Genomic DNA, 21,791 nt, shown 5'->3' on the forward strand with positions numbered 1-21,791 from the left:
ACTCCCAACACAATGCACAGTGCTGTTGCTGGGACAGGGGGCAGCATTTCAGGTTGCTCAGGAGCTACTGCAGGAAGGAGAGGTAGGAAAGATTGTTCTGCAACCACCAATCCACTCACAGATCTCACTGGGTAAAAGTCATTGGTATTAACTGGAGTAGCCTTTGCCATGTTGACAGGTTCCAAACTATTTGTTTGGAACCTGGGGTATCCTGGGAAATGTAGTTCCCACACAGGCAGGCCTGTTCTCCAGCCTGCTCAGGTTTCTAAAGTAATGTGGGGGAGTGTCGTGGGGGGCAGGCGGGCGTGATCTCCCCCCCATGCCCCCCCACACTTACTTTAGCAAACCGAGCAGGCTAGTTCCCACCAGAACAGGCAGGCCTGTTCTCCAGCCTGTTCAGTTTGCTAAAGTTAGTCAGGGGGTGGGGGGGCACAAAAAAGCCAGAGTGCACATCGGGCACACTCTGACCCAGCTACGCCTCTGAATAGTTGGAATATGAAGTTACCTCACTTTATTCGGAGTCAGCCACAAAATTTGGCAGGAAACTTCATAGATTGCATTCTTGGAAAGAATAGTTCGAGGAACTACATTCTTTAACCTAACTCTTAACAAAAAAATCCTGTACTGTCTCAGACCATCCCTTTCCCATTTTTGTCTCTTAGAGATAGACAGTCTGAGGAGTATTCTAGATCTTGAGTTTCATTTTCACCTTCCTCAGGATTTGGAAGTATTCCTTGGTTTAGACAGGTGTTAAAATGTTTCTGTTAGAAAACTGGTCAGGAAAAATAAAAGTAAACCAAACTGGTGAAAATAAAAGGCAATACAGTTCTAGAAGAAACTGCCCATAACTGCCCATGGCTTTTCCCATGCTGTCAATTCTGAGTATCTGGGAAGTACCTTGCCACTCAAATCAGCTCAGGGCTAAAACCTGTGAGCATCAAATAAATCTGTGTATAGCTTTTCTTCCAAATAAGATGGAGTGGTTTTCCCCATCCCTGGGGGTTACTCTCTATGTAGACATTCCAGGAAAGATACCTATCTATAACACACTTTTATCCCACCTCTGCTCCCAAGAACAGCAAACGCACTTCTTCCTTTCTTATTTTATCCTTATAGTTACGTAACCATGTGGTAGATTAGGCTGAGGGAGAGAATAAATGGGTTGATGTTCTCCAGAGATCCTCATAGCAGAGTTTGGATCTGAGCCCCATTATCTCCCAGATCCTAGTCTAGTGGTGCGAACCTATGGCACAGGTGCCAGAGGTGGGACTCAGAGCCCTCTCTGTGGGCACGCGTGCACAGAGTTCGTCATGTAGGGGGAATGGAAACCCCCCCCACACACACACACATATCTAGGCTGGCCTTGCTTCTGAGTAAACCCTCCTAGGGTCGTGATTTACCAATTCGAAGCATTGCACGGTTGCTTCACCAAGCTTACTCCCGAGTAACGCACGCCTCGGAGCAAACTGTTTTTTTCTAAACTAAAACCTCAGTATTCAGGTTAAATTGCCATGTTGGCACTTTGCGATAAATAAGTGGGTTTGGGTTTGCAATTTGGGCACTCGGTCTCAAAAAGGTTCGCCATCACTGTCCTAGTCTAATCTGATTGCTTCACTTCAGGAGCCATGCTGGCTACAGTACATGTGAATATATGTGGATAAATCTGATTTCTGTTTATCTTCCAGGACTCTACATTATCCTTGTTCCATCTAGCATTACTGCCCGGAGCAACATAAGCTCAGGTAAGTTTTTCCTGGATCAATAACCTTTTAAAGCAGCATTAGAAGGCCCATTTAAAACTACTGCTTTTTGATTTTGCTTGTTTTTAGAGTGCTAGTAAAAAGAACCATGGTGTTTGGTGCATGGCTAGATGAAGAAATCAATGCCCTTTTATATCCAAGAGGGGGATGAAGCAGAGAGCAGAGAAAGCATACCATGCTAAGGCTACCTCTCTAGCTCAAGGCATCTAAAAAAGTTAAAACAAACAAAAAAGAGAGCATAAAATTCTTTAAAATTAGCCATAGGAAGGACCATGGGAAGAATAAACAGAAGTTAAAAGCAGTTGCAATAAAACTGTTCTAGTAATTTTTTTAAAAAACCCTAGTATGCAGGTCGTAAAGCAGTTGGCTTTAAAAAGGACGGCTTTAAAAAAGGATGATAAACCTTGGTGGGATGGGAGAGGCATTACAAACGTGAGGCATCATCACTGAGAAAGGCCTGTCTCTAAATGCTACAGAGTTCACCTCTTCTGGAGAAGACACAGACAGTAGGGATTGACAGGAAGATCTTGGTATTTGTAAGAGTCTATCACACTTCACTCATGAAAGGGTTAAATGTGTGTATGTTAGCTAGTTACTGAGGTCACTGTTTTATGGCCAGTCTGTTGATTAAGCTATTGGTCAGTCCGACATAGCTAATATGCAAGTGGTCACATAGGCAGAGGTTATAAAGTAAAGTCTGTTTCTTTGTTAGAGCAGTCACCATCACCATGTGAGACCATGAGGGAAAGTATGTAACCAAGTATACTGCTAGAATAGAAAGGTGTTGTTATTTTCTCTCCATGTAACCCTTCCTAATAGCTAATAAAATTCATTTATATAAAAAGCAACTGAAAATTTGTCTCTTCTGTTCTACTCTGTTAATTTGTCCAACAGATCTTAACTGACAGGCTGATCCTTATGGGATGGGGTGGTCCTTCAGGTACCCAGTCTCAAAGTGTTGTAGGCCAGGACTTTAAAAATCATTCCTGGGTGTTGTGTGTGTGTGGAGATCAGTAGCCTATGCAGAAGGGCTGATATTCATCCCTGTATTCATTGTCCAACAATAGCTTGGTATATGAGGTGTCTGGACATCTTTCAAAGCCAGTCTCACTTAGAGTGCATTATATTAACCTGGATATAATCAGATGAGGGATCACCATAGTCCAATCACAACTTTCAAGGAACAGCTGCAGTTGACATATCAATTGAAGCAAATAAAAGTCACTACATGCCACTACAGGCCTGATGAGCTTCCAGTGTCAGGCCAAGATCTCACAGCAGTCCCAAATAAGAACCTACTCGTTTACGGGGAGTTCATTCTTCTCTATGACAGGCTGACTCCTCAGTCCCCAAGCAGCTTTCAATGGCCATCTTGTCTAGAATGAGCTTCAATTTATTGGCCTTGATCCATCCTTCTCCAAGAGTTTTTCCAAGGCCTGACTCAACCTAGGGAGAAGTAAAATTGAATGTCATTTGCATATTTGGGACACCTTACTCCACATCTCTGGGATGATCTCTCCTGGTGACTTCATATTAATTAGCATGGTGGTCAGACAGCCTCTCATGGGACCACATAACACAAATGCCACTCAGCCAAGCAGCAGCCCCACCAACACTGCCTTTGCAACCTGCTGACTAGGTAAATACTGAAGCATGAAGCATGGTGCTCTCCCCAATCCCAGTCTCACTAACCTCTCCAGAAGGATACCATAGTTAACAGGGATTCACTCTGTCACTCTTCTGCCAAACAGCATCCATCAGGATGACTGAGACTCAAGCCAGGCCTACACCCAGAATGAAATGGGTTCTCCAAGGCTGCTTGAAATTCTGTTGTTACTCCATTGCCCAATAATGAAATGTTACCTTAGATGAAGCTAGTAGAATTGTGCTCAGAGCAGTGGCCCTTTGTAGCAATTCATTCCTGCCTAGGTAAACGGTGCAGCAGCATCTTGCACAGAGATATCAAATCTTCAGTGAAGGGAAATCTGAAAGAATGAATGAAGCCTTAATTTACCTTGACCTGGATGACCAGGGCTAGCTTGTCCAGTCAGATGTCAGAAGCTAAGCAAGTTCAGCCCTGTTTAGCACCTGATTGGGAGACCACCAAGGAATACCAAGGTTGCTATGCAGAGAAAGGCAATGGCAAAGGACCTCTGTTAGTCTCTTGCCTTGAAAACCCTACTGGGTTGCCATAAGTTTACTGTGACTTGACTGCACTTTACACATGCAATTTATGGGCATTAATGAACCCAACTGAAAACCTTTAGCAAATTAGAAAAGTCCTGTGCTGTTTCCAAACAGATGTTTTGCTCTCCCTTGGCTTCCTTGTTGCTGCAGTTTTTGGAAGTATCCACATGGCATTATCTTCTATTTATTCTACTTCTATGTTCATTTCTCCCACTTTGCTGCAGTCTTTCCTTGCCTGGCTTTGTATGATCTTTTGGGAAAGATCTCAGCCAAAATGGCCTTGGGCATGGTGTGAATGACATTTCTTTACTTCATGTATGACATTTCTTTACTTCAGTCTCCATGACTGCCTACCACCACTAGAGAACTTTAAAAATAGTAATAGCTTGATTGTTGTACTAGATGATGTTGTACTAGATGGCTATATTAATGCACTAGTTTCCTTTTTTTCCCCTTTTTTTAAAGTATCAAGCCCTTTTGGATGTGTAATAAGTGAAAAGGTGTGGGCTTCCCATTTCTCCTTCTAACTCGACAAACAGGTCTTCTAGAGCATTTTAAAAATGAAAACTGGGAAATTGATCATGGCAATGGATTTTCATAAGATGATAATGGTGCAATGATCCATTACATTTTTTAAAAAGTATAGACGGTATCATAAGTCAATGTGAAATACTAGAAGCCTATGTACATATATTCTAATAAGGTTACATAATTTTTTTTGCAAAATTAATGCAGTGTAGCACTGAAAACCCTGTTGGAAAGTTGCTTTCATGATTTTAATGTACTTCTGGATTTGCAAAATCTGGAAATAGTGCCTTTTAAAAACATAATGATGTGGTGTTTTCTGTGCCTTAGACCTGAATGGCCCCAGTCCAGTCTGAATTAGAATGAACTACAGTGTATTTTTGGACATCGCAGGGTCTGTGTCACTTTTGCCAGATGCATGTTCTGAGCTACAAGATGAAACTACATATTGTGTAGCTCTGTGGACATTTTTTTCTAAATGCAGCAGCCAGGGCTGCTTCTTAAAGTGTATAGGGAGAGAGTGGCTGTTTAACCCTTCCCTCCCTGATTTTTCTTCTTCCTCAAAATATTATTTTTTGAGCCATACTTCCCCATAAGTTTTACCTTAAGAGTACACATGGTATTTCCCAGTGGAGATCAAAGTTGTTTAAAGGGTGGTGTTTTTCAGTGAGAAATTAGATTAAATGGAAGAGAATAGCTCTCCCTCTTGCACTGTTGCTCCCGTTGAAAAAGCAGTCCCAGCACCAGTGTTTGGGGGCAAAGTTCTGAGAACATTCAGAGAACTAAAACTAAATTTTAGTACTTACCACACAGATTCTTGTGAACCACCAGGAATATTAGGGCTCATTGTTCCTGGGAGCAAAGAACACACAAATAAATGATATGCTTCAATCTTGTGCTCTGCCAAAAGGAACAACTCCATCCAGCCTCAAGCAGATTTCCTGGAGAAGTGCCATAGAAATGTTCTAAAGAAAATAAAACCAAATTATGTAAAATCACCATTGTTTAAGAAAGATATAAGACATTAGAATAAAGTAGATGTGAGAAAAAGTGTTTCTGCTTCATCTGTGAGGGATTCCCCTTTCTCCTCTGGGTAGTGTAAATTCCTTACTTTTGGATAATTTCCAAAAAACATTTTTTTCTTTAGCCCACTTGGCCATCTTCCCTTGCATGATGAGTTACCCTTTTCCCAGCCCAGGCCATACCATGAATTCTCATCTCCAAGATCAAAGGTTTGCCCACTGAGAAAAAGAGCTGAACATTTGTGTGGGCGTTTTTTTAGAATGTGGACTGAATATTGCCAGGGAAGGAGGGATGAAAACCACCTACACATTAAAACCATGAAAACCACAGTCCCATTTATGCTTAAGCTTTGGAAGACAGCAGCACACACTAGATAGTTGATGAATTATGGAAGGGCTACAAGAAGCTTTATTTACATGTGAAAACCTGGATTCTCTGTTTTTTTCTGATTTGCCTTTTGAGCTCCATTGAAATTGTGCATCTTTTTTCAATTCATCATATCCGAATGCTTACCCCTAGCCTTGAGACTTCATTTGAAGATATTAAAGGAGGTGGTGTGCTGGGTAAGATTTAGGAAAGGTAGGCCAAACTGTTGTCTTTCGCCTGAGGAAGGTGTGTGATAAGAAGAATGTGATCTGGATTTGTAGCATGAGCAGATTCTAACATTGCTAATGTTCTTTCTTTTTTAACCAGAGCCCACCAGTCATGCCAAAGCAATTGTCTGTCCAGAAGGATATAAACATCGCGAGGACTATGACAGTGACCCAATGTGTCCTGGTAACAATGCTATCTTGCTTTCCATGTAATGTTGGTGCTTGAAGAGAGTGAACTAGTGTTGAGTCTGGGAAACATATGGGCTTGATGACATCATCACAAGCTGAACATTCTACACCACCATTCTAGTGGAATCTCCTGACATTTCATCACTTAGGACAGAACATCCTAGCAGGTTATCCAGAGGAGCTCATTTGCTTGACTCTCAGGCTTGATAATAATTGCTCTATGGACAGTAGAGGATTTCACATCTATTCCTATTATCCACAGCCAGTCTGGGTGCCGTTATTTTCAGAGTGAGCTGCTACCTAAGGACAGACCTCTTAGATAAGGAGATTATAACTATCTGTTATCTATTCTATACCCAAGTTTCTCATCTGCAAGATAGTAACAATAATGATGCATCACAGTAGTCAACATTATTAATATGCTGAGTTTAGCAGCAGGATGCAACAAACCAAATATTCAAAATTATTTTAAATATTTGTTTAAAGGGACATGACCTCACAAAACAGAAACTGCTGTTTACAGGATAGTAACTTAATATTCCATACTCAAAAAAATTGCAGAGTGTTGATCTATAGTAGTATAATAAAACAAGAGTTGTGTTTTAGTCTTTAAGATGCCACTCAACTTTAGTTTTATTTTGACGATAGAAAATCCTGTAAAAAATTCAGTACTCTACAGCTAATACTATGAAGTTGCAACCAGAAATTCTGATTAAATTAATAACCTTCCTGTACTAAACAAAAGTTTCTTCTCGTTAAAGAGTGCAAATCCTACACTTAGGGCAGATCCACATATTACAAGGGAAGCAGTGGATTTCCAACTGCAAGTAGATTCTAACAGTGCTTCCTCTGGACAGGAGACACAACTGGCAGGTGTTTGGGAACATGATTTAACAAATTCTGTCTTCCCACAACAGGCTCACATTTGTGCTGTCTTGTTCTGCGGGTCCAGTGAGTTCTCCCCACCCTGGGAAATGATTATGCAATGAGAGAAGAAAATAAGTCAGGGGAGTTCATTTTTGTGAGCACTACTGTGCTTGCTGGGTAGAGAACCTATACCCATGGGCCTCCATTGCATGGCAAACTGAAATACTTGCAGATGAAAATAGGGGGAAGGTCTTTAACTATTCACTTTTCTACTCAAGTGAAGAAAATTCAAAAATAAATCTACCTGCAAGCAGAGTTGATCTAGTTGGTCCTATGCCTTTTAATTACAATTTGCTCTGCAGTAAATTTACCACCAGGCCATGACAAGCTTCAAGTACCTGTTTCTAAACATTAAACCTCTATTAAAGAGACAGGGACCTTAACTCCAGGCCAACTGGAAACTTGACCTAAATGCCATAGAATCCCATCTCTGCATAAGCTGGGAAATTCAGAAGTGTGTGTTGTGGTTTGCCAAATTATGCCTGTACCACCAAGAATCCCAGAAAACTGAGATTCTCTGACACCCAAACTTGCAGGAATAGAATTCCAGAAAGAATTCTGGATGTTTTTAAAGTTAGAAAATGCTGTACGTGAAGAGTAGAACATCTGAAGTAGAGTAGGCTAATGGGGAAGTTGACTAAAGTTGGGAGAAGCAGTGTTTCTCCTGGTGTGGCTGGGAAGAAAGGAGACTGAAAGCTGGATCTTATATGCAACTTTCAACAATTGCTGTTCTTCCTTCTCTCCCAGGAGTGTGCATCAACTCTAACTCCACTGTGGTCAAGTGCTCTGATGAAACTCGTTGTTGTGAAGGTAACAAAGCTATTTTGTACTGTTGATACTAATATAGAGTGAGCTCATGATGACAGCATCATAAGATAACAAATCTGTGCCTTCTACCCCCACCCCACCTTTCTACTGGCATTTTGTTAGGATTTGCAAGTGTCTGTCACAATCCTGACAATAAGGGGTTAACTGTGTGCATATTAATTAGCTAATGAGGTCAGTGTCTTGCGACCAGTTTATTGATTAGTCATTGGGCAGTTAATCCTGACAATAAGGGGTTAACTGTGTGCATATTAATTAGCTAGTGAGGTCAGTGTCTTGCGACCAGTTTATTGATTAGTCATTGGGCAGTTAATCCGACATTGCTTATGTGAGGCAGAGCACATAGGTCAGAGGTTATAAAGTTAACTATGTTTCTTTGTCTCACTCACACAGAGCAGTGCACCTGCACACGAGGTTTTTTTCTTTTGTACCTGTAAGATGGATTCACCTTAAGAGGTGAATGCCTAGGCCACATGTGGGCTCACATGTGCCTAAGTTCTGTAACTAAGTTTGTACTAAAATAGTAAGGATTTATTGTGTTTATTCCATGTATACCCTACCCTGATTTAGTTTACTTATCTTCATCTTTTATAATCTTTTATATGATTTAGTTTACTTATCTTCATCTTTTGCTTCATCTTTTATAATCACAGCAAAAGTCTCCTGGTCTTTCCTCTCACTCTGCTTATTACTCAAACAGGGAAGCAATTCCCCAACACATTTCTTTCAGCTCCTCCACTTAGATTGAAATCAGACAACTGTTTAAAAGTTCAGTTCAGCCTTCTTGCACTGCCATCAGTTGGTTCAGAAATCTTTAAAGCTACCTGCTTTTTCTACACATGCATCAACAGAGGAAGGGCTGAAGAAGTGGTACATGTAAATTTAGTCGATGCCCAAAGCAAAGAAAGTGCTGGGAGATCTATGATCAGTATCTTTTAAAGTTAAACTACATCTTCACATGGCTCAGATTTGAATGGGGCTGTGAGCGAAGGAGAGAGAGGGCTTAACTATTTCAATCCTTTGCAGTTTTTCAGTTTGAGACTGGGACTCCTGCACTGTTACAGCCCTTTAACAAAAAGACAGTTAAAGCTTTTTTCTTTAGAGGACTAATAACAAATAATGCAGGAGAAGATTCTTAGTGAAGCTATGCATTGTGGGAATGGTTAAACTCTATCAACCCTCCCTGCACAGCCTGGAACTTTAAAAAAATGGATCTATATAGTCTCTATCACCATAGATTACCTTCCCATCAGATTTTTTTCTGCTGGGAAAGTTCTTCTTGACTCACAGGCTTACGTGCACTCTGTCTTGGGTAGGGTTGCCAGGTCCAGGAAGATGGGGTAGGTGTTACCCAGCTTAGCAGTGTACAAACTTATTTTTATACTCCACCAAATCTGTTAGGCGGCTTTAACAGTATACAAACTTATTTTTATAGAGCAATGGGGAATTACCGACGCGCTTGAAAGCAGTAGCTAGAGGCAGCGGAAGCTGAGCAGGAGAGGATCTTTTTAGAGCTATATGTTTACCAAGAAATTGGGCGAAGCGTTATCTGCAAGAGGGGAATTCACAAAAGATACCAAATTGTAGTTTAAATATGTTTATATAAGTTTTGGTTGCACACAATTACACAGTGAGACGTTAAGGCATATACACACAGTTCCTAAGTATATAGATAGGGTGGAAAAGATAGGTGAGATGATAGAATGGGAGTTTGGGGAAGCAGGGGACTTATACGTTACCAAAGATCTGCAGAGAAGTTCCAGAAGAAGGCAAGGATCTCTATGCCAGCATAGGGGCCCAAGTGAAGGACGATATATCGTGTCTCACACCAACTTGACCAAGGGAGGTTCAGGTTAGAAATGAGCAATGAGCTTAAGGTGAGCAGGACTTTTATAGGGTGGATCGCTAGTTTGGTGGGAAAAACGACCCTTTGCATTAGGTTTCATTTCTTGCCTCTATGCTGGTTGCAGGGCTGAGCTAATTAGTAGCTCTATCTATTGTTCTACTCCCCGGGACAATGGGGCCAATTAGTCCTAGATTATATCAGTGATACCGTGAATGCTTTATGCAGAGGTACTTCCTACAGTCTCTGCCTTAAGTATTCAAATTTTGCTGAGGCTTGGTGATTTAGGAAGGGATCTTGTTGTTAGGGAGATTGTATCTAGAGGTTGAGGAAATGCATGGAAGAAGCAATTGTTTGAAGAAATGTTTTCTCAAAAGCACAGTATCTGGGACTTCCAAAGAAACAGCTTAGCGAGGTGTGGTGCTGAGGAGTTCTACAGACTCCATTATGTTAACGGAATATTCTGGCAAGGTGAGATAATCAAAGATGCATGTCCTTATTATGAGACGTCAAGATAGTATTGCCTGGAGTAACTCATAGATTTGCAAACAGATTGTTTTGCCTTAGGCTTGCTCTCAGCTTGGACATTCTGCTATCCACCCACACAAACATGGAAACTGGCATTCTGTAGCACACAGTATGAGAAACAATATGAAATTCAATATTTCATAAGGCAGGGTATACAGGGCAGGGTTACATAGGGTAGCCAGATTTAGGTTGGGGAAACACCTGAAGATTTGGGGATGGAGCCTGAGGAGAACAGGGACTTCAGTGGTCTACAGTGCCTTTGGGTTCACCCTCTAAAGCTTCTCTATAATGTGGAGATGAGATGTCATTCCAAGGAATCCCCAGGTCCCACCTGGAAGCTGGCATCCCTAGTCTGGGGGCAGTGGAGGACTTCACATCCATTTCTGCTCTTTATGGCTTGGGCAAGGCTGCCTAAAGAGCAGCCCCCCACTCCTCCACTGCCCCCGTCCTAGGTCTCAACATGCATATTTTGAGCCCAGATAGGTGGTAGCAGCAGCACAGCATGTCAGAACTGGTATCGCTTTTCCTTGCTGGAGGAGAGGGAGGGAACAGGCCAGTGGTACCGAGCACATTGTATAGTCTTGAGGCATTCAAAATATGCAGACCACTGAGTATGTACAGCAGTTGTTGGTCAGATGCCTCTTCCCAGTGCATTATATGCCTGTATCAGAATATATGTTTAAATCACTTCAAATTTAACATAAAAAATAACCACTCGGTTGGCAATTTATTGACTTTGCTCTCTGCTCTACTGGCATATATGTCTTCACAAAGGTTATTTTTCTCCTAGTGTCAGTTGGCAGTTCAATGCACAGGTGTCAAACTCGTGGCCCTCTAGATGTTATGGACTACACATCATGCTGGCAGGGGATGATGGGAAGTGTAGTCCATAACATCTGGAGGGCCGCGAGTTTGACACCTATGCTAGAGCAAGGATGCCAGATTCACATGAGTTGGAGGGCCCTCGCACCAAACGCCCACAGGGTATCTGTCCTCAGAAAGCTGCCACTCCTTCCTGAATGTTTCCCGATTATTAGATGCTTAATACTTTTTTAAAATTAGAGTTGGGGAGAGGAATTATCCCATCTTCAACATTTCTAGCATGGATGTAATACTACTTTAAGTTCAAGTCCAGTGGCACCTTAAAGGCCAAAAAGATTTCCAGGGTATAAACTTTCAAGAGTCAAAGTTACCTTTTTCAGATTCCTGCATGTTATTTTCCCATCAGTGTTTCCTGCCTACCTTTTCCGCCTCCACCCAGCTCCAAACATTTTCAGGACAAATATTCCTGCTCTCCTAGCTTTTAAGCCATGAATATATCTTAGTAATTTGCTTGCTGTACAGTAAGAGAGATTCTATCGACTAGACTGGGCTCAGCCTTTGCATTGGAGAACTCTGTTCAGAGAGTCTAGTGTCTCAGTGGAGACCTACAATCGGAATCTTTATGAGCTGCTTCTCAGATCCTCAGTTCCTGAGATTTCATCAATAGACGCAAAAGATGATCAATGAGCAGGTTGCTAACTATGTCATCCTGTATTGCAGATATCAACGAATGCCGAAATCACAACATATGTAGTTACCATGCCAAGTGCAGCAACACTAAGGGAAGCTACAGCTGCAGTTGCATAAAAGGATTCCAGCCCAGCACTGGGCAGAAGGTCTTCAAGAATGCCAGTGAGGTCCAATGCATTGGTAAGGGTTTTCTGGGTTCTTGTGTTGCTTGAGACGCTGTGTACTCACTTCAGGCATGGCACTGCATTGCATGTATATTCAGCGCTGCAACAGAGGCATCAACATGCGAATGCTTATCTTTTGCTCATACAGGGATTCTGTCACTCTTTTCTGAAGAAAATAGATTGAAAGATTGCAAACGGAACAAAATAATTTTCTACGTAGAAACGTGGACATTTCACAAACTATATGGTGGCTATTCTGGCTGATTATACACTGGTGCTCTGCACCACAGCAGGGGTACGTTTCCTTCACAGCAGAGTTTTCATTGCAGACAAGCACACACGGTACTGAAGATCCTGTAAGCCCTGTGGTTTCCTTGCTTTGGGGTTTCTGATCCTTCTAGTCTTCCCCACACTTTTCTCAGACAATTCTGGGGGATCCATAGCCAGCTTTCACTCCCCCCCCCAAAAAAAAATTAATAATGAGCCACCACAATAGTGATGTGAAAAATATCAATATAGTCTCATTTGCGTGCTTTAACCTCTCCTTCCTTCCCTTTTTTCCCTTTCACCAGGCTCCCATTGCTTTCTGGGGAGGGGATAAGGAGCATGGGCTTGCTGGCTGAGGCATCCTCCTCCACTGCCAATGATTGATTGGGTCTGGCCTGCCTCCCTCTCCCCCCGCCCCCAGCATGGCAGCAGAGGGAGGGAGCAAGGCCACACAAAGTAAGAATATGGATATAAAATTTAAAGGGCTTCAACTTGGAAGTAAGAGCAGGCAAGCCATAAAGCAGACAGTAAGGTACCTCCTCGTGTGTAAACAAGAAAGTGTGAGGAGGCCCCACTGTGGAGCAAGAGCATCATGTAAACTGCTCTATGCATAATGGCCCCAAGAGGTCACTGGGGCAATAAATTAAATCACTACATTTTAATTCCATAGACTGTCTTTTGTTTTTAAATAATTATCAATTATTAAAATGAGAGGTAAATTAGAGATACAACCTATAGTAGAGATTAACTTTAAAAATTAGATAAAAATCCCAAGAAATATCATCTACATACTTCTGTTTGATCGGTAGCATTTTTGTTAAATCCCTGCATTTTTGAAGTAATGGAATCAAAGTATCTACGAAGTTTGACTCCCTATGAAGGGTTACTGGGATGACCTTGGGTGGGTTTCACATTCTCAGCCCAACCTGTTTCATGGGATTGTTGTGAGAGTAAAATGTGTGTCCCCACTGGAGAGAAAGGCACGGTGTAAATGAAGTTAATAAATAGTAAGGGTTTTAGGTTCCTAGGGAAGAAAGAAGCACATGCCTTTTCATAATATCTTGAAATGTCTGTTAGAATAAAATGTGTTGTTATCTATAAAGTTGTGAATAGGGACCTTTTTCAGAATTAATGTTCAGTCTGTTTTTCTTTAGCCTGTATTAGTCAATTTGGCCGTGAATAAATAGTCTGCTGCTCATCCCTGTGGCATTTGTGATAGGGGGTTCTTCAAAGTTCCATCTTGTCTCCCATGCTATTTAACATCTATCCAAAACAGCTGGAAGAGGTCACCTGGGAGTTTGGAGGGACATGTTCTCAATATATGAATGACATCCAGCTCCATTTCCCAATATGTGAATGATATCCAGCATTGTGTACTAGTTAAGAGCAGTGGACACTAATCTGGAGAACCAGGTTTGATTCCCTACTCTTCCACGAGTGGTGGACTGTTATCAGGTGAACTGGATTTGTTTCCCTGCCCCTGTACATGAAGCTTGATGGCACCTTGGGCTAGTCACAGTTCTCTTCAAATTCTCTCAGCCCCATTTACCTCAGCAAAGTGTCTGCTATGAGAAGAGAAAAGGAATGAGTTTGGAAGATGTTTTGAGATTCCTTACAGGAGAGAAAGGTGAGGAATAAAGCCAAACTCTTCTTTAACCACTAAGCCAGGTGGATCTGTGGAAGTCCTGGACAGGTGCCTGGAGAAAGAAATTGGATGGATATGGGCCTGTAAACTGAAGCTCAGTCCAGATAAGACTGAGGGGCTGTAGGTCATGAAAAAAACTGCTCGGTGAATGCAGAGGCAGCCTGTTCTAGAGGGCGTTGCAATTCTCCTGAAAGTGCAAGTTCTTAGCTTGCTACTGGATCCTGGCCTATGGTTGGATATTAAGGTCTCCTCTGTGGCATATAGTACCTATTATCAGCTCCAGCTGTTTCATCAGCTATAACCAGGCCTCAAAAAATATAACTTGGCCACCGTGATTCACACTGTGATCAGTATTGTAGTGAGCTATGCATGGGACTGCCTCTGAAAACTATCCAGAAATTTCAGTTGGTTCAAAATGCAGCAGCCAGGCTATTGTTGAGGGTTTATTCCAGGGACTGTATCATCCTAGCACTGACATATCTCCACTGGGTACCCATCTGCTTCTAGGCACTACTCAGAGAGCAAGTTCTTTCCTTTAAGGTCCTCAGTGGCTTGAGACCAGGTACCTGAAAGACTATCTTCTCTCGTACAATGCAGCCAGCCAGATAAAATCTTCTCAAGCCCTGTTCTCTGTTCCCTCCACCTTCAGATGCCAGGCAGGTGCTGAGTAGAGATGGGGCGTTTTCTGTGGTGGCACCTAACCCCTGGAATGTCCTCTCCCTTGAGACTCACCTGGTGCCTACTTTACTTTGTTTTTAGACACTGTCAAAATATATCTTTTTTACGCAGGCTTTTAATTAGGGTTTTATATTAACAACTTTTTAATGTTCTTTGTGGGTAGTTTTTGTGTTTTTTACTGTTCAGTGTTACTAGTTGGTAGGAGCAAGTGTCAATTTCTTTGGGGTTTTGTTTTGCTTGTTGCAGAAAAGCAAAAGTGTGTGTGTGTGTGTGTGTGTGTGTGTGTGTGTGTGTGTGTGTGTGTGTGTGAGAGAGAGAGAGAGAGAGAGAGAGTGTCTGTTATGCCTTAACACTGGCAGACCTGAAATAAATCAGTAAGATGCTTAGTAATGTGGCAGAACACATTAGTAATGGGAGAACAGAACATACTTCTAGCCTTGCCAGTCCCATTTTCAACACCCCTGTGCCATCACAAACCTTTCCCCAGCGCCTGGTGCACCATTTTTTCATGTCCTCCACCTTTTCCCTTCGCCTCTTCATTTTCATCATTTTGTGCAGGGCATTTTTTTTTTGCCTTTTTCAGTTTTTCAACAAAATATCAATTAAACGGCACTTCAAAGCATTGAATCAATGAATCAGCAAAGCACACACACACCCCTCCGTTACAACAGTCATGAAATGTCTGGAGGAGGTGAGTGAAGACAAACATGGTAAAGAGAAAGATCGAAAACATTCTCGAAATGTTCTACGCAACTTGTGCAGAAAGGGGCATTATAGCAATATTATGTGTTATAATTATGGGATCAAATATATGAGACTAAGATCCAGAGGCGTACAGCCTATAGGGACATGGGGTCACCCTTGTCCCTGGGCACACATCTTTTGGTCACATGGGGGAGTGCCAGATGCCCCCCCCACGACCAAATGGCAGGTACCCCAATTGCACGCCACCAAGCCCCGCCTCCCTGCAAGCCAGCTCCTGAGTCGGCTTGCAGGGATGCAGGGGGCAGAGCTCGGCCCTGCCCCCGGCCTCTGTGCTGGCCAGCTTTTGCCCTCCCCAGGCCCTGCCAGCCGGCACAGAGGCCAGAGGTGAGGCTTTGCCTGAACGGAGGCCAGGGTGGGGCTCAGTGGTGGGCGGCCATGCCCCTGAGCCATGCCCTGGGTCTCTATGCAGGCTAGCAGAGGTGGGGCTCGGCACCCCTGAACCATGCCCCCTAATGTGGGGGGGAGGGCGCCTGGAGAAGGGGTTGTCTTTGGGCACCATTCCTCCCCCCCCCCCCGCCTGATATGCCTCTGCTAAGATCCTGTTTCTTGATCCATCTATCAATTACAAACTTTGCAGCCTCATTCTGTCTCAGGGCTATGCAAAGAGCGGGAGGAAGTTTTACCCCTCAGCACCACAGGATTTTGATAATCAAAACTTATTGTCCCATTCTACTATTCACATGTTTTTCAATGGAGAGCAGGGAATGGTTTTCAATAGCAAAACTAGTGGAGGTTGAAGAAAGAAACTCTCTTTTTCTTCTCAGCAAAAACACAAGACAAATTTAGCCCACTTGAATCTGTAACTTGCATTTTATGGTTAGATCAAGACGCATGATCTTAACCTTGTCTGTTTGTGCTCTAAGTAATGCACAGCTTCAGATGTTTACAAACAGTAGCAGAAGGAGAAGTGGGCAAAATAACGATAATTGAATTGAGTAAAGTACACCTGAAAAGAGTGAATTGAGCAAAGAACAACTGTTACAAACTACTACTTGGAGAAAATCCTCAAAGACTGTCAAGTAGGCAATTATTTTAGTGTGCAGTGTTTGTAAAACAGATTACAACCTTCTGAAGAAGGATTTGCCTTCTACATCTACAGCCCTACAGAAGAATAAACTATAATGTGCAATAAAAAACATAAGGCAACAAGCTATGCCATCCTCTAGAAAAGGAAGAAACAGCCTAATGTGAAGAGGAACCTGGGAACTCCCTACCAATGAAAACCCAGCCTAGCAACAAAAACAGGCACAAAACATCAAGAGAACAACACTTCAACAGCAGAAAGAGTTGCAGCACAAGGCATGATGCAATACATTCAGGTCCCTTATACTAAGTATATGCAATACATACAGGTCCCTCATCCTTGCATTAGTTTTGCAGCACTGGCTTCTCTGGCTGTCAGCAACTCTTCAAGGTCTCAGGCAGAACTCTTTTACATCATCTACTTCTTGATCTTTGTAGCTGGAAATGCTAGGGATCTGAGCCTGGGGCTTTCTATATGGAAAGAAGATGCTTTACCACTGAGCCACAGTGAAAGGTTACAAATGCATACTTCAGTGCTGGAAGCTACAGTGTACTGTACTGGAAGCTGAGTGAGAGGAGGCTAGTGGTGATTTTTCTCTACTGTGGGGATCTACTTCCAAACCATGAGTATGTCTCAATATGTTGTGTGATAAGAGGGGTACCATATACCACACTGGAAACCCCTTTGGTTTTGACAATTCAGCTCAAAGTGTCCAAAGTCTCAGTGAACGCATAGAATTAGAATCTTCATGAACTATTTCCCAGGTTGTCATTTCCTGAGAGTCCACCATTCAGTGCACGCAAAAGACAACTAATAGTCAGATTGCAAAGCTCATTATCATATATTGCAGACATCAATGAGTGCCAAGGGCCTAACAAATGTGGATATCACGCTGAGTGTGAGAACAGTCTTGGGAACTATGCCTGCCGCTGCAAAGCTGGATTCCAGGAAGACTTTAGGAATGTCAGTATGGTTACATGTCAGGGTAAGGGATTTCTGGGTCCCCATAATGCTTCGGATGTTGCATGCTTCCCCCAGGCATGGCAGTGCATGAATATCTGTGCCCCTGCTACAGCTCTAACCAGTCTGACTGTCTGAAAGAAATGGATAGAATGATTGCATGTGGAAGAAGATAATATTCTACATGGAGGTTCAGGTGTTTCACAAACTAGGTGTTGACTCTTCCGTTTCCATAGTGGCATGAACTGGCCCAGAAGCTATTGACCATCTCTGCAACTAGTGGCAAATAATTACACAGGACAACAGCTCAAGGAAAATAATTTGTCATTTTAAAACCATTGCATTTTAATTTGACAGACTGCCTTCAGTTTTTAGCATTATTGTTCAAAACAGTATTGAAAATACAAAGCTACCTCCACCATGCTCATACAAATTGCAGTGAAACTGAGGGTGCAAAGCAGGTCTTCAGCTGGTACAAGGAACATCTGCAGACAGAGCCATTTTGCTAGTGAAGTCAGCATTATTCTTATATATTTAGAACATTGAAACAAAAGGCCTCTTACTTCTTCCTCTGGGATCAGTCTCACAGTTTCCTTTCTGGATTGTTCCTTCTCTTTTTGTTCGTAATATCAGATTTGGTTCACATTTCAGAGCACTGTCTTCTAGTGGAGAATTTGTAAATGCTTCCTCTAGATACCTTTGTTATGTAGACCTGATCCATTGTTAGCACAATAAGAGTTCATTTGATTCTGATTTGTTGTGCAGAGTTCACATGACTTCTAAAACATATTTCTGGTATGCTTTCTGTAAATTCCATTCCATTTTTTTAAAAAATGGCTCTGTTCTAAGTGCCATCAGTAGAGTATTCTTGAAGCCTGGTCTTTTCAAATAAAGTTTGTTGCCATCCATTCTTTCTGCTTTTGCACAAAGTGGCACCAAAAGCAGTAATTGTCATTCAGAGTCAAGACATCACTGGGCAATGCCCACATCTGAGCATTCCTATAGTTAGTTTGTGAACGTCCAGTGGTGGAGAACTCCTCCAGCTTCATGTACTTGTAGCTGCTGCGGCTGAAGTGGAACTCTTTACGTATAAACTAAGCCTTGGTGCTTTTTCTCTTCTTCTAATCTGGGGAGTTCTCCACTTATTCCAAATGGGAATCACCAGCAAAACGTTGTTGTGTTCAGCATGCACCTATTCATTCTAGCCTTTTAACTGGATGGAATGCCTTCTTGTTTCCTCTAGCCACTGGTTATCTCAGCTTTGAGGCTGTTGCTACCCATCTGAGAATCGCTTCTCTAAGTGAATGCTTGGCAGCGTGTCTCTTTGCATGGCTCAATTGTGGTTGAGTTTTCCAGTCTGGGGACTAGAATGGCGTTGTCTTCTTCCAATCCCTTGTGCTTTCTTCTTTGCTGTAATAAGTGATGCCCCAGGTTGGAGCTGTGTGCTTTGTGGCACCTGGAGGCTGGAAACCACTTTCTCATTACAGACATTGATGAATGCCAGCAACATGTCTCCATCTGTGAACCCAATGGAAATTGCATCAACAGTATAGGTGATTACCTGTGTAAATGCAAGCCGGGATTTGGGAAGAGCTCAAAGGATGATAGAAAAATATGCAAAGGTACAGCCCAATGGGGACGCATTTCCTAATCAACCAAAATAATGCATGGATAAATAAATCTTACATCAGTACTTCAATTTTTTTAGTGTTACAAAGTGAGCGGAAGTTATTTTTTTTGTGCCCAGAAAGTAGTTTGAGAGCACATGATGAGGTTGTACTGTTCAAGTGATACAGATAGTCGCCACTTAATCATACGATTTCCTGGAGCCATCTAAAAGCTGATGTGAGCTTCCTTAACAAAGAGAAAGATATGTATAAATAATACGTTAATCAGATTAATCAGTACTCATATAGAATATAGTGAATATCATGTGACCAAGATTTGGCATGAAAGACCAATGTATTTGAGTTAAAGCCCAGGTTGCATGTGCCTATTTGTAATGAATTTGTGCATGAATTTATCAGGCATAAGAATCCTGTATTTATTTTGACTTGACTTATTCAATGATGAGATTGTTTTATAATGCATTATTTGCATATGTTCATATGTGCTGTTCTTGTTTTGTGAAGGTAAGTTTTCATACATGTAATGTCAGTGGATTTTTCTGTGGAAGAATCCAGTTGTGTTCACTTCTTGCAAAATCAGCATGGTCTTTGTGTAAATCATAGTGGACAATGGTTCTCTTAGGCCCATATTGCCCCTAGCAGCTGACATCTCCTGTTCAGTCTTCCCCTCTTTGTCCAGCCATTTTTCTTGTTCATGTTGGCATCTGCACGTGAGTATGCAGTTACCATTTTAAGACAGAATCGGATGGATGATCATCTCACAGCTTATGTGTATTTTTGGCTTCACATAAGGTAGACCTCCACAACTTGCGATCGGCCAAATGGAATGAAGGTTTGGGAGTACTGGCCTGCTAGACATTTAACATGGGTCATGTTACAGTCCCAGGAAGGCAACAAGCAGAGATTCATCCACTAGTGGGCTGTCACTGAAACAAAACTGTATATTACCATGCTCATTAATCCCAAGCGGATGGTTGCCGGGTTGCAGGTTTGTATGCAGCATATGGTATAGCCTCTGAATACAATGTGCCTACTGCTTACTATGGCACCATTTCATGCAGTAGTTGCCAGGCTGTTCTTCAGTCCTATGGTGACCCTCTCCTCCATCTTTACAGTCACTTACTTTGTATTTGGGCCCAAGCACTAGGCACTTATGAGTGATGAGAATACCAGAGTAGTGATGTAGTGGTTAAGAGCAGGTGGATTCTAATCTGGAGAACCGGGTTTGTTTCCCCACTCCTCCACTTGAGTGGCATAGGCTTATCTGATGAATCAGATGAGTTTCCACACTCCTATGTTCCTGCTGGGTGACCTTGGGCTAGTCACAGTTCTTTGGAACTCTCAGCCCCACCAACTTCTTCTTCATCCAGGTGGCCTTGACCAAGGCCTGGTGGAACTCTCTGCCATCTGAAATCAGGGCCCTGTGGGAAGTGGCACAGTTCTGCAGGGTCTTGAAAACAGAGAGGTTCCACCAGGCCCATGGTTGGGGTAACCAGGGTTGTCATCTCACCTGGCCTCCCCTTCCCTTTCTTCCCATGTCCCTCCCCTTCTTTTTCTGCTGTCCCTCCCTGTCCCCTTGTATTTTCACCCCTACTTTTTTCTTCCTCCCCTTGTGTGAATTACAAAGTAGGGATTTTTTTGGGGGGGAGGTTCATTTTATTTCAAGAGGAGGTGTCTTGGTAGCATCATTTTTCTCTATCCATCCCACTAGGAAGCCCTAAGATTATAGACACAAGTATCATGTTAATTGTAGATATGTAACTAATTGATGCTTTAATTAGAAACAGGTTGACTATTAGGTTGTTTTTATTGATTGTTATTTTGCATCATGTGATGTTTTTGTTGTTTGCAGGGCAGAGCCTGGCTATCTGGAATAGGGCAGGGTATACATTTAAAATAAATTAAAGTACCTCTGCATCTTGAGTTCTTTCTTTGTAACTCCCCTCCCACCGTCTAACATGGATATAAGGATTCAGAGATCTTCATTCCAACTTGTATCTGATAAAGGGAGTTTTGACTCTCAAAAGCTCATAGTCTGAAAAAATCTTTTTGATCTCGATTGAAATTACATCTAACAGCTCAACTGCAGACCAACATGTCTACCCTCTGAAACCCCTCAGAGGTTAATACAGCCATGAATGTATTCATTTCTCAAGACAAATTTTTGGTGAAACCTTCACAGTGAAATACTTTGTAAATACATATTCGTTGTCCATTCATGGAGGGCTGAAAGAGTAAGTCATTTGCCCACAAGGTAGACTCCCACAGAGCACCTAAACGCTACCATTCTGTGACTGGTTTGGTAAAGAGCTGATTGTGTTTGAACTGGCATTGAATGTCAGATTGATCTTTGCATGTGAGGAAAAGGTTCAGGGGCTGAGGAAATTGCAAAATGGATTTTGTAGTTTGCTTGAAAGTACAGATTAGTAACCAATTTCAGGAAATTGCTGAGACAATAAATTGCCTTCCAGTCAGCCTCTTGTCTAGTCCACATTACAGCAGAGCTTCTCAGTGCCAATTTCACGGCCTGGTAAAGCTTCCTACTTATATGTTCCCTTAACAAGACAAAGAAGACCTTGCTCTTGATCCTTCCCTCTGCAGCATGCTAAAATTCTGGGAAGTGGGCCAGCAAGAGAGAGAAGAAATTGCAGCTATGTCTATGTGGACGTTGCATTTCGAACCCAGTGTTGTCCCAGATTGTTGTATGGTTAAATGTAGGATTTATTGCTTTTATTAATTCATAATCTG

General features: G+C 42.2%; 1 protein-coding gene across 3 annotated transcripts in view; it reads left to right on the plus strand.

The window, feature by feature from the left end:
- The window catches only part of ADGRE5 (adhesion G protein-coupled receptor E5), a 73,804-nt gene that overhangs the window by 32,379 nt on the left and 19,634 nt on the right, over window positions 1–21,791 (plus strand). For 2 of the 3 annotated variants that reach the window (XR_007244053.1, XM_048491285.1), the window contains exons 2-6: window positions 1,686–1,742; window positions 6,189–6,272; window positions 7,952–8,014; window positions 11,943–12,092; window positions 18,903–19,037. Coding sequence is in view for 2 of the 3 variants with exons in the window: in XM_048491285.1 (XP_048347242.1) it covers window positions 1,686–1,742; window positions 6,189–6,272; window positions 7,952–8,014; window positions 11,943–12,092; window positions 18,903–19,037 (489 nt within the window). In the remaining variant the exon portion in view is untranslated. The remainder of the gene's footprint in view (window positions 1–1,685; window positions 1,743–6,188; window positions 6,273–7,951; window positions 8,015–11,942; window positions 12,093–18,902; window positions 19,038–21,791) is intronic. The other variant, XM_048491286.1, reaches the window with a different exon arrangement.

The sequence above is a fragment of the Sphaerodactylus townsendi genome, linkage group LG03 (genome assembly GCF_021028975.2).
Source record: "Sphaerodactylus townsendi isolate TG3544 linkage group LG03, MPM_Stown_v2.3, whole genome shotgun sequence".
NCBI lineage: Eukaryota > Metazoa > Chordata > Lepidosauria > Squamata > Sphaerodactylidae > Sphaerodactylus > Sphaerodactylus townsendi.